The sequence below is a fragment of the Grus americana genome, chromosome 19 (genome assembly GCF_028858705.1).
Source record: "Grus americana isolate bGruAme1 chromosome 19, bGruAme1.mat, whole genome shotgun sequence".
In the NCBI taxonomy this organism is placed as follows: domain Eukaryota; kingdom Metazoa; phylum Chordata; class Aves; order Gruiformes; family Gruidae; genus Grus; species Grus americana.
The window spans coordinates 742,464-755,212 of NC_072870.1; the positions used below are offsets into that span (position 1 = coordinate 742,464).

The window sequence follows — 12,749 nt, forward strand, 5'->3', positions numbered from 1 at the left end:
GCGGCTCCCCTGTGCAGCAGGCACGCGGCTTTGAAGCCTCCCATTACAGGGAAATCGTCATCATCTGTCGCCTCTTTTGGCAGGTGGAGCCCAAAATACAGTTTCTTCAGGACAGATTGAGAACAAGCAAACAAAGAAAAGCCTCAGCATGACATCTGCAAGAAAGCTGCTGCTTTTTCACCTGAAAACTTCAAAAACTGAAAGACAGCTGCAGCAGCTTTTGCAGGGAGAGGTTCCCAGCCAGGCTGCTAAATGGGTCACACAGTCAAAATCCCCCTGGAGCACCCAGCATCCAGTGCAGTCTTTAAAGTCCTGCGGAAAACTTGCAGGAAGCCATTTGGGGGACAGTAAATCAAACCGCGGCGAGGACGGCAGATGCTGCCTGCAGCGGCTGCTCTGCAATGCGGCTCGGGCTGCCGGTTACTCGCAGCATGGCCTGGCATGGACCGGCCAGGAGGGCTTCCCCCACGCCAGCCCCGGAGAACCTGCCAAAGACTAAGCCCAGCCTTGTTTTAAAATCCCTGCGAAGAGCCAGACGGGGAAGAGGAATTTACCAGGTGGCCCCACGAGCAGGAGGTCTCAGGTGGCCTTTGGAAACCGGCGGTCTCATGACTGATTTTAAAACATATACAATTGCAAGATGTCCCTGCGGTGACTTCCTCATCTCCAGCAGACAGGGGTCCAGCTGCCAGGTTTGCTTTACAAAAGTCGCCTCTGAAAACCAACCCCCCCTTTGCAGACACTTTGCAGACCCATTTCCTAGGTGGAACCACACCAGCTCTCCTGCTCTCTTGGATGCATCAAACCCACCACTTCTCCTTCATTTGAAATCATTGTCATCAAGCCTTCACCATGTCAAAGCCCTTTAGCTGTTCGTTCCAGCTGACTTTGGTAATTAGGTTCCTTAACTTCTCAGTCCTTGCCACTTGGAAATGAAACCTGTCATTGCCAATCCATTTTCTCCTCTTCCATCCGGTTTCAAGGGAATCGTCTCCCTCACAGAACAAAGTTATTTTCTATAGGCTGCTCTTCTGCAGTGCCCTCGCTGCATGTCGAAAGCAAGACAAAAATAGCATCACCTCCTGTTCGGTCAGTGAGCGAGAGCAAAGCCCATCCGCTGCCGACACAGTGAGCGCACCTCACGCCGAGCATCATCCCAGCAGGGTAAAAGGGATATTTTTGTTAAAGGTGTGGGAGAAGTAAGAGACACGCCTGGGATGCAGTCGTGGTTACTCTGCCACTCCTTTGATAGGCAGTCTGTGTCCCACAGCACTTGTTCTGCTTCCTTCATTTTGCGTCGGGTTCCTGGTTTCAGACACAAACATCTCTGTTCTTCCGTTGACTTCATGGCACTTCCCCACCAGCTCCTCGCCCTGTGCATTGCCAATTCCCATTTCCATGAGTCAGCATTTTCTCCGGCTGCCTGTCCCTCTTCCAGCCTACTACTTGCCCTTATTTATGTGATTTCCTCATTTATCTGATTGTTATCACCCCATGTAACAAATTCACGGAAGAAAAGATCCATCCGAGGCTATTAACTTCAAAGATACTGCCTCCAGCATGGAAGTACTGGAGCCACAAATTGCAAGATATTAACACAATATTCAAGGGAACGTTCGCTATATAGTCGCTCCTTCTTACACTTCCCCAGGCATCCTCTCCTGCACACCCTCTGACCACTGCCACCTCTTCATATGCTCTTCACAGTGCGTTTAAAACGAGATATGCAGCTAAAATTGGAGTCTCACAAATTTGGGTCCTCTCTATCTTTAAAGCCTGTTATGAAAGCACCGTCATCCATCCCAGGAAAACAAATCCAGCTACTGCAGGAGAAGAAAAATCAGCTCAGTAGCCCTGACCGCCCTGGCTCGGCTGTCCTTTGATGAGCTCAGCTTCTCCAGTCTCCCCAACCAGGGAGAAATTAATGTTCCTGCAAAACTGAGACAAGGAGGAATGTGAGTGGAAAATAAACTCTCAGGGCAGAGGCAGAGCATCAGCGCTCCAAAATCCAAGGCTGCAGCCAGGTCCAGCGTGCAATGCGGCACGATTTTTTTACCTTTAACAGCAAATCCAAAATATAAGAGGTTTTGCAAGCAGATGGGAGAAAATGACACCAGAATACCACATGGCTGCTGGAAGGGCAGCTCTGAACCGCTCCTGATGTACTGCACACGCGTTTCTTCATCTTTCACAATCAGACATAAAACGGGGCAGTCAGTTGAGAGGGACGGAGGATTTGGAGAAAGCCTTTTGTTTCCTGCAAGGCCAGCCTGTCCCCGTGCCGCAGAGCCCAGCACAAAGCCCCACAGCAAGCAGTCCTCCCAGGGACGGACCCGGGGAAAGGTCCTGCTCAGGGTGCAGGTGCTCATCTGGCTGAACAACTGCTGGTATCAGCAGTCCTCAATTTGCTCCTCGCCCTGCCCTCCAGTGTGGTACAGAGACCTGTAACCCAAACTCCTTCCAGCTAGCTGTTACCTGCCCACAGCAGAAGCACGACAAGGCATGTGTGGCTCCGGACAGGCTTTCCCCAGCTGTGACCCAACCTTTCTCCACGTTAAACGTGAATCATTTTGCAAACCCAGGATGTATGGAGCCAGAAACTGCAGCTGATGAGTGCTGAGACATGATCCATCTTGGTTACCAGATAACCTGCAGCATGAGGTTGTGCAAAGCAGCTCCTCAAGTAGGACAACAACATCACCTTCCTGCCCTTGGGTCACTCTGTGACCCCTGGGCACCCCGTGTCCCTTGTAGGGCCTTTTCCCACCTACATGCCTTGTGAGAAAGATGTCTGCATTTCGTAGGATGAGAAACACGTACAAAGCCTGTTCTGCCAACCACCATTTGAATGTACAAGCTTCTCTCCTTTCTTATCAGCTTTCAGAAAGATTTGGCCTAGCCCCATGCCAGTAAAGCAGGACTGTGCTCCATCCCCACCACAGTCAGGGGACACTGATGGCATCTCTGTTTCACTGCACAGCTTGGAAATGTATGAAAGCCAGGCTATATACCATAAAACCTAGTTTGGTTGTAAAATTCAGGTGCTTGATCAGGAACCAAGACAGCCAAGCTACCTATTCCCCCCATTGCAGATTTTTCTGGGTGCTGCTGAGCAATCATTGAATCTGCAGAGAAGTAGGCTCCAGCAACAGTACTGCCACTAGCAAAACGTAGAAGTCCGAAGTAAATGTGTTAACATCTTCGGTGCAAACACAGAAAGACTTTGCAACCTCTGCTTCTTGCGTACTCATGCGTGTTGCCAATCATTACAGCTAAAACATGGGTATTGGCTTCCTATAAAAATTTTTGGGGCTTTTTGTTGTTTAGCTCTGAGCAAAGTTCAGTCTGCAGGTCCCAGCACTGCAGGATCAGGCCCAGACAACCCCAAGGTCTTTGTGGAGCATCTGGACTCTTTTTGGATGCCACGTGTCAGATAATTCCATTTTGTAAGCATGCAAAAAAAAAAAAACAAAACAAAACAAAAACCAAACAAACCTGGGGAAGAATGATAAAATTTAGTTCTTCCTAGGTTTGGTATTTTGATGGCTGGAGTGTGGATGATTGTTGTCCAATATCTCATCTTTCTTGTAACAGAAACTGTAATCCAAAGAAACACTCCCTAGAAAGGCGTGCGACTTTGGCACTGACGAACGCACTTGGGAACAAAGCGCCTGTCCGCAGCATGTGGCCCTGGGCTCCATCAGGGCTTCACAGCCACGGAGCGGCAGTTCAGTAAATCCCCTACCCACTGCCCTCTAACAGGGTCCTGGCTTGAAAGGTTAATATAGGTCTCCTTCCCACCTCAGAGCCTCAGCAACAGCATTCATGGTCTCACAAGTTTGCTTTTACTGAGTGGAGAGACAGGATTACCTACCATGTTCAGCTCTGAAGAGGTAGATGTGCTTCTCCACCTTGGAAGATACACCATGGAGCTCCAGTGGCCGATTGTGTATGCACAGCTCAGTTTTTGCCCAGATATCTGCTCCACAGTTCTCCCCTGCTTGTACCTCTTTTCCAAATTACTTGCAGTTTCCCAGGGGCCAAGGCCATCTTTTCTGCTTGCTCACACTAGCTTAAAACCTGTTCTAATTGTCCAGGAAATGGTGTCTGTAACAGCAAGAACTGGGCTTCATTCCCCAGGAAGACCTTCTCACCCTACTGCCATCTTTTATTCTGCTGACCTCCCCTTTGTAGACAAGGGTACAGCTCTCCGCACCCTCAGACATTAAATTAATAGTTTTCCATCTTTGCCAATGGAAAATTTGAATGCCATGAATTTCTGCAAAAGGAACTGAGCTTATTGACTTGACATGGAGGATCTTTACCAGCATTTTATAATTCTTACTGTATCTCTCTCAGCTTTGTGTTATTAAGTCCCACCGGGAGCAACAGGTTCTTTTGCGGATATTTAAATTCCTACTGACTGGAGGGTTCCTCGGTTTAAGCATTTTCAGTTGGATTTTACAGATTTATTGAATATTCTCAGCTCCATATGACCTCAAGGGAAGCCGAGGCTTGACTTTTAAGAAATTCAGATCCAAAGCAACCTCTTGAGATTGAGAAGTCATTATGATAGCCAACTTGGAACACCCTAGCTGCGCTCCTTGCTTGTGCGGTTCACGGGATGCCAAAACACGGATGTGATCAGCTGTTGAGCTCATCCCTTCTGTAAGTGCAGCTGGGGAGGTTGGGGGGATGAAGGATGCAGGAAATATGCAGAAAGTGAATGACCTTGCTCCTCTCCCCTCCTCCGATTTAGGGCACCAGGAGAGAGCCTTCACTTCAGCTACCCGCTCCCAAACCATCCCGAGTTTCCAGGGCCAAATCAGATCCCACTGGAGCAGCATCCCATAGGAGATGCAGACAACTGAGCTCTTGTGGGAAATGATCTAAAATCTGACTGATGGTATTATGGGAACTTTCCAATTTCCAGCCAGACTGTATCTGTGCCACTTTAACCCTGTTCTTCCTACACAGACGTTTTTCTCCTTCTCTGATATTCATTATTCTGATTGGGATCCTACACCTGCAGTGCCTGGAGATCTCAGCAGGAAAAGTAATTTCTTACCTGCTGTGTTCACACAGAAATTTTGGAAAGCAAGACCAGAGCGACTTCAAAGGCCCCAGACCAAGAGCACATTCGTGAAAGCAAGCCCCCAAGTAGCACAAGTAACACGGTGGGGCCACGTCTGTGCCATGACTCTGCAGAGGAGCTAGGAAACCCTGCAGTGCACTGCAGGATGCAAAGACACACAGCAAATGGATGGGACAACATGGGCATGAGTCACAAGGGAAATCCCCACCAGACCTATGGAGAACGTTCTTCTCCACAAGAGTGCTGCAGCTTCGGGACAGGGTTAGAAAGATGGTGGGATGCCAGTCCTTGGAGATATTCAGCATTTGCCTGGACAGGTGCTGAGCAACCTCTTCCAGCTCTGGAGCCACCCCTGCTCAGGGAAGGGGCTGGACGGGAGGCTCCAGGTGCGTCCCCCAACCCACCTCCCTAACTCCAGAGATCCCTTGCCAGTTCCCAAATGGGAGAAGGGCAACAGCCCAGACCCTCAGCACTCAGGAAGGACCTGAGCAAGAAAGCTGAGATTAACTTGACCTATGGATAGTCTTAACATCTGCCCATAGACTGTCCCTGAGGGAATGGCAGAACAATAGTGGTGGAGGCTGGGACACACGGCAAGAGCTTCATCATAAAATCAACATCTTTAATCAACTCTGTCAGTGATGAGCCCTCAGGAGGCTCTTCTTCGCACTAGGAGATTACTCCCTGAAGGCAGCTGTCCTGTTTGCATAATGTAGGTCTGACATCCCAAGGACAAATGCCCTAAAGGAAGCCCAGCTCTGGCAGCCGGACACAGGATGTCCGTAGCACTTGTCCCAGCCTGGCCAGAAGAGCCATGCCTTTGGAGGGGAGCTACGTAAGCATCCCCTTGTCCCCAGCTGTAACACAGCACCTCGCTCCCTAGGAAGTGGCTTTGAGGATGTGGCTTCCCCAGCCCAGCAGCACCAGCACTTGCTCTGCCAGGGACAGCAGCGCTGAGCTCCCTCCTGGGTCTGAACTGGAAGCCTTTCGCATCCCTAAAACCACTTGACTTCAGGAGGAAACACTGGATTTTACTATTTTTTTCCCAGGAAAAGACCAGTTAACCTTTCTGGGGCTCAGCATCGATGTTAAGGATGGTACTGCCATGGTACCACCACAGTAACATCACGGTAGTACTGTGGCACTACCACAATACAGCAGGGTACCACAAGGTACCACAATATCATTGCTCTGATGGTACCACCAAGTACCACCATGGTACTGCCCTGGTACTACGATGATACTACCATGGTGCTGCCACAACCCCATGGAAGTGGGAAGGGAAATATTGGTCACCCACCAAGCCAGGAGCCTCCAGGATCACAGGGACACTCAAAGCAGCCCAAGCACGAGGGAAACTGGATGGCAGGTGCTCAGCAGTCACTGCCATAGAAACCAAGCAGGGTCCTCACCCCCTCCACCACCACCTGTGTGCACAGCTGGTGCATCGGGGACCCACTGCAGGGATCAGCTAGAGCTGGGTGCATGGCCCCCACCCCCCAGGATGCTGTTTGGCTGCTGGAGCACCCACAAACACCCCTTTGAACCAGCCACCTGACCCACTGCCACTCCCAGCCTTCCCACCAAGACACAGTGCCTACCCCCTCCCTTGCCAGCCGGCTCCCCCAAAGGGAAAGAAGACAGTAAGTTTGGCACACCAACTCTCGGGATGGGTAGAAAAGAGACGTGGGAGCAGAAATGCTTCCCATTCTGCTGCCCCATTATTTGGCTGGGGTGCTTCAGGAACAGCCAGGGGCCGTGGTCAGAGGCAGACCAAGGACTGCATGGTTCAGGGTGGCCTTTCCCTAAGCATCACGATAAACAGCCCTTCAAAAAAGACCCATAAGAAACTGTGCTTGAGTGAAACCATTTTCTCTCTTGGTGGGTTTCCAGCAGCACCGTTTCTCCTGCAAGCTGGTCCAGCTTGCTCTCCAGCCAGGCTCAGCAGCACAGCACAGGCTTGACTTAAAAATCCTCTGCTAAACCCCGATCAGCTCTGCTCAGCTCCTCTTCCCCTTGCTCAAGAAGAACAGGCCGAGGGCTGATTTTTCCCCTATCTTAAAAGCACCGCGGAGCTACCCCAGACCCCAGGAGATCCCAGAAAGATGGCTGATTTTACCCATGGGAAAGCAGGGAGGGCAAGCTGTCCTAAGCAGGATGAGCTGATGAACTTCTGTGGCCTGGATTTAGGAGGTGAAGCTCCAAGGGAGCCTTTCAGGTTGTTTTTAGGGTGATGCTGCAAGGGGCTGGGCATTGCATTGCCTCGAGGTGCCCCGGCACTGTCTGCAGGGACAGGTTCCCCCTGCAGTACAGGTGCCCCAAGCCCTCCTGGGCTGCGCTGAGCGGAGAGGGGATGCTCTGGAAGGAGGTGTCAGTGAATCATGTCCCTGCCACTACCTGCAGAGCCACTGATGCTGTCGAAGCGAGGAGACACCACAGGGACGGCTCAGCCTTTGCTGGTGCAGGGGCTGTGTCTGCACCAGGTGGGCTCTGCTCAGCGCTGGTCCCGTCAGGGCTCCGGCGAGACCCCACACCAGCTCCAGCACCAGCCAGGGGAGAGGCAGCTGGAAATCCCTGTGGAAGGGCAGCAAAGGCAGCAGCTCCTTCTCTCACATGCCGGTGCGTGGCAGCAGCTCTGGCAGCTCCCAGCCCCATGGGGAAGGTTTTGTGGGTGGCTCAGCCACAGCCAAACACAGCTATTTCCCATGCTCGTCTCGTACCAAGATAACATCTCCCCGATGCCTCTCCCCCCCAAAGCGCACACCACCACACCCCACCTGCCAGCAAACGCACCCTGGCAGCCACCTTACCTGGGGGGGTCTGTCTGTCCGGTCGCGTCCGAACCCGTCCATCGCTCGCAGCGGCCTAACGAGCTCTGGTGCGGAGCGAACCCGCTGGGGGTCCGGAGGGGGGCCGCGGAGGGTCCCTGCGGTCTCTTCCTGGGGCTGGGGTGCTCCGGCCCGCTCCGGCCCCGGGGCCCTGTCACTGTCACCCCCCAGGCCTTTACGCGTGCCCAGGTCCGGGCAGGCGGAGGCCGCGGGGACGGCATCGCCCGCTGCGGGGGCACCGCTCTGCCCCGCTGCCGGCTGCGGCGGGTCCGCGCCGGGCACCCCGCGCTCCGGATCCTGCATGGCTGGGGCAGGGCGCTGGGCTCAGCCGCTGGCGGCGAGGGCTCCCCGCGGCTCCGGGAGCGGGCACGGAAAACCCGAAGGCATCAGAGCCGCGGCGGCGGGAGCAGCCCGGGCCGCGCTCCCTCCCGGCGGGGACGGAGGCGGCGGCAGCAGCAGCATCCCTGCGCCGGGGGAGGCTCCATCCCCGCCTGGATCCGCCGGCTCGGCGGGCGGGCGGCTGCCGCCCCCCCTACGCACCGTACAAAGGCTGCTGCCCGCTGCCCTCAGCCCCCCGCCGCCCCCGGCCCCATGCCCGCCGCCCGCCCGGACCGGGATGACGTAGCGGAGGGGCCGGGGGAAGCTGCCAGCCCCTCACCGTGGCTCCGGGCAGCCCCCGGCGCAGACGCTGCCGAGTCATCAATATTAAGCCGGGCCGCGCACCCCGGGGGCGCCGCGCCGCGCCCCGGGCCGCCAATAGCGGCGGGTCCGCCGGTTTCCATGGCAACGGTGCGGGAATGGGGTTTGCTGCCTATTGATGAGGCAGCGGGGGTGATGCCGCAGCGGGGGGAAGCGGCCGGGCTGCCCCCCCACAGCCCCCCGCATCACATCGCCCCTCCGCGCCCCGGGTCCCTCAGGGCCCCGCACCCCGCCGGGACCGACCCGAGCACACCACACAGGGCGAGCAAGCCTGCTCCTGGGAAAGCCAGCCGGTTTGCCCCCATCCCTCCCGCTCCGATGAGCACCGGGCACACGAAGGGGCAGCTTGGCCCTGCCCCGGGGATGCTCGCACGCCTTCCTTCTGGGCAAGCAGAACCTCAGCCCCCCACACCACGGCCCCCGGCATGGCACGCTGGGCACAACCCGCTGCTGAGAAGGCAGGCTAGGCCCTGCCCGCAGCATGCCTGGGGTAGGGGCTGCAGCGGGCAAGAGGCAGAGGGTGGTGTGAGCAGGGAGGGAGGTGGGGGGGTTGATACAATCCAGGGAGTTAGCGGCATAATGCTAGAGCAAAGCAAGGCGCTGCCATCTCTGAGCACACACCCCCCCAGAGCAGGCAGACCTGTGCTCTGTCTCTCCCTGCCTTGCCGCCTCTCTGATGAGGATCGCCTCATTCATCAGACCACACAGTGGTAGCGATGCTCAGGGGAAAGCCACCAGGCCACCCTGGGTGACACCCATCTGTCCTTGCTCCGCAGCCCTGTTCAAAGCGTAAGCCACTGCAGAGCAAAGCTTGATGATCACATGAGAGGGGTGGCGCAGACCTCACACCGCTGCTGAGCGGCTGGGGACAGGTCCTGCCTCCCCACGTCCTTCCATGTGGCAACAACTCCCAGTCCCAGTGCTGGTGCCTCCCCACTGTGGGGTGGGGACAGCACTCAGCATTGCACAGCGTGCTGCTCCCTTTGCGGCCACGGCTCCTGCACCAGGAGAGCCTGCCTTGGGCCTCCTGCTCCAGGGGACATACATGCAGGGGGTCTTTGGGGCCCCCTTCAGACACCACTTTGTGAGTACCTCCTTTGAGATCTTCATCGGCACATCCAGATGCGTAGTGTGCAGATCTGTCAGCCGTTGAAATGGATGCCATTGGCTATGCATCACCTCTGAACAGAGGCAGCGCAGGCAAATCGCCAGTAAGACAGTTATTTCTCACCACTGACTGCAAAGGGTGTAGATGACCCACTTAGAGGGAGTCCTGTGCTGTGGGGAGTTACCACCAGGCCTAACAGTCTTGCATCTCACAGCATGCAGGAACCTGCCATCCCACCTGAATCCCGGACCTCCGAGCCATCCATTTTTAAGGACTGCATGTACGTGGTGGGGGAAAGCACCAAGCTGGTGATGAGCAGCGTGTCCAGCCAACAGACCAGAGGGAAGATTCCAGGCAACTGATTCCACCTTCCTGCATTTTCTGGTACTTTTTGCCTTCAAAACACCAGCTTAAGTGACGCCTTCACCTCCAGGAACAGCTCAGGATGAGTCCCACCACCTCCCACTGCTGGGATCCCCCCCCAGTTCCTGCCCATGACCACTTCCCCCCACCCTGGAGAGACACCAGGGAGGATCTCTGGGTGCTGCACAGCTCGCTGACAAGACAGAACAAGCAGGTTTAATTAGCAGGAGGCGAGAGCCAGCAGCGGGAAGGGAAACATACCACTGATAAGATCGCATGGTTGTGAGCAGCACGCACACCGCTCAGCGCAGCCGCCTTGGAAACCCTGCTCTGACATGTCTCGTTTTGCACTTCCACTGCCATGTGCTGCTCACGGTCTCTGCTCATCTCATCTGGGACGTGCTGCCACCACAGCCCCCCCGGGCAGCTTTCTGCTTCTCCCACTCACTGGTGCCAGACCCACGTGGCTCCATGGCACCCAAGGGCCTGCTACCCTGGAGAAAGAGGGGCCAGGGACAACCCTCTGGGCCAAACCAGGCTTGGTTTTGGATCTCCCACAGCCTTCACTAAAGGCCCTGGATGGTATGGCCACACACCCCCTGCCATCAGCCCTGAGGAGAGGATGTCTCCTGGGGCCCTGAGCTCGGGAAGCTGGAGATGATCTTTCACACTTCAGCCAGCTATTTAGCCAGCTGGATAAGTCTTGGCTATAGACCTCCTCAGAAAGGAGAGGAGAAATTCTTCTGGGCTATTAAACAAAGATTCAGTGGCTCAGGGGGTCCCTGAGCTACAAGTCAATGAAGTCTTCATGAGAGCTGTGGGGATGGGGTGTTACAGGCACCCTGGTCCTCCAAGTCACCCAGGGATCTGCTGTGGGACTGTGCTCCCTGTAGAGGAGATGGGCCAAAGCACTTTCTAGAAAGATTCTTGAAGCTCTCCCAGGACAGGGGAGACCACAGGCTCACGGAAAAGAGGTGATGATATACAGCAACCAATGAAAAATGGATGATATTGGAGAGCTCAAGATCAACAACTCAAGTCTGGGCAGATGAAAAAGGATTCCAGCAGATCCCTCCAGCAGCACCCACTGCTCTCCAAAGGCCTCCAAGAAGCCTGGGCTGTACCTGGTGATGCAGGGACAGGGGTACAGTGCATCGTCCCCCAGGGCCTCCTGCCCTCTTCTGTCACAGAGCAGCAAGGACTGGGATGCTCCACAGCAGGCAACAAATGAGAAGCCAAGTGTGATCCCAGCACACAGAGGGTCCTCAAAAGCCAGGGAGCCATCCCACAGCTTTTGAGCAGGACACTCATAACAGGGTCCCTTGGCAGCCCCAGACAAGACAAGAGGAACCAGGACCAGGGACCCTGGTCAGGAGCAAGAGGAGACAGAGCCAGGACTACAGACAAGGCTACAGGGGTCTGTTCAGGGTGTAGGTCCAGAGACAAGCTACCTGCAACATGGATCTAGGGTCCATCCAGAATACACAGCTAGAGACAAGCTTCTTACAATATAGATCCAGGGACCATCTAGCAGACAAGACCAAACAGAAACTTACCTACATCAAAGCTCAAGCAAGGGCTGAAGACCCAGGGCTGAGCTTAAATAATGCTCCTGGCCCAAGGGCAGCAGGTCCACGGGGTGGGGCCCCCATTGAGGGAGCTTAGGGCAATTAAGACCAATTAGTGCCTGCTGGGTCCCATTGAGCTCCTCCTCTGGCTCTGGGGATGGCATTTGGCAGGGACGGGGAAGGGTTCGTGAGAGCTCCACTGTGGTCTCAGCTGGGGAAGGAAGGATGAGGATGAGCACCTGGGGCCATGCCAGCCCTGGGGGACATGCAGATGGGTGCTGGGACAGTGACATGTATCAGCACTCATGGGAACCTCCAGATTGAGGTGACCGGTGGGTGCCAACCCACTTCCACCTTCTTTCCGGCAGATCCCTGGGGATGGTCCCAGCTAGACGGCCCCTCCTGCCTCTGTGCATGAGCTCACGCTGGTGGCTGCAGGAGCATGGAGTGACACGAGTGGGCGCCTGCTCTCCCAGCGGAGTCCTTCAGCACCCGCTTCCCACCTCTGTGCATCCACCCTGCGGCCAGGGGGTTGCTCTGACGCATCCTGGTGCAGCTCCAAGGAGGAGATGCGGGTGGCCATGTTGCCCACACTCGCTCTTCCCCCTCATCCACACGGCCGCTGGTGGGACTCTGCCATGGAGCGGCGTGGGGACCAACCCCCTGTTAAAAAGAACCTAGCAGAAAAGGTTATTTTTAAGCCGGCCCAGCCCCATCGCAGCCGCAGACATGGCGGCCTCCGCGCAGCGAGGTGTGGCAGCACCATGACGTGCACCGGGGCTGGTGTGGGAGAGACTGGCTCTTTCCCCGGATGTTGGCAGAGCCCGGCTGGGTGGCTGTCGGTGCCGATAACCTGCCCCAGAGCCCCGCAACAGCGCTGGGACGGGCACCCGCACCCTCCGTGGCACCTGCAGGGGTCTCGGCCCCGGCCCCCACCCTGCTCGGGGCATTGCTGGGTCTGCAGAGCAGCAGGGAGCGGGGGCCGCGCAGCCTGCCCGCCGCCAGCATCACACAGGGCGCGGAGAAACCAGCTGAGGTCCTTTGGAGACCAGGAGCTCACCCCAATAGGGAGAGGACACGTTTCCTTG

At 55.8% G+C, this 12,749-nt stretch overlaps 1 protein-coding gene across 11 annotated transcripts in view; it reads right to left on the reverse strand.

Annotated features, from left to right (window-relative positions):
• Positions 1–8,621, reverse strand: part of TSPOAP1 (TSPO associated protein 1) — a 72,352-nt gene extending 63,731 nt beyond the window's left edge. For 6 of the 11 annotated variants that reach the window (XM_054847316.1, XM_054847313.1, XM_054847312.1 and 3 more), the window contains exon 1: positions 7,906–8,620. In XM_054847316.1, coding sequence (XP_054703291.1) covers positions 7,906–8,226 — 321 coding nt within the window. In that variant the 5' untranslated portion in view covers positions 8,227–8,620. Of the gene's footprint in view, positions 1–7,905 lie in introns of all 11 variants that reach the window. The other 5 variants (XR_008579857.1, XM_054847314.1, XM_054847311.1 and 2 more) reach the window with 2 other exon arrangements.
• Positions 8,622–12,749: the final 4,128 nt, after the last annotated feature.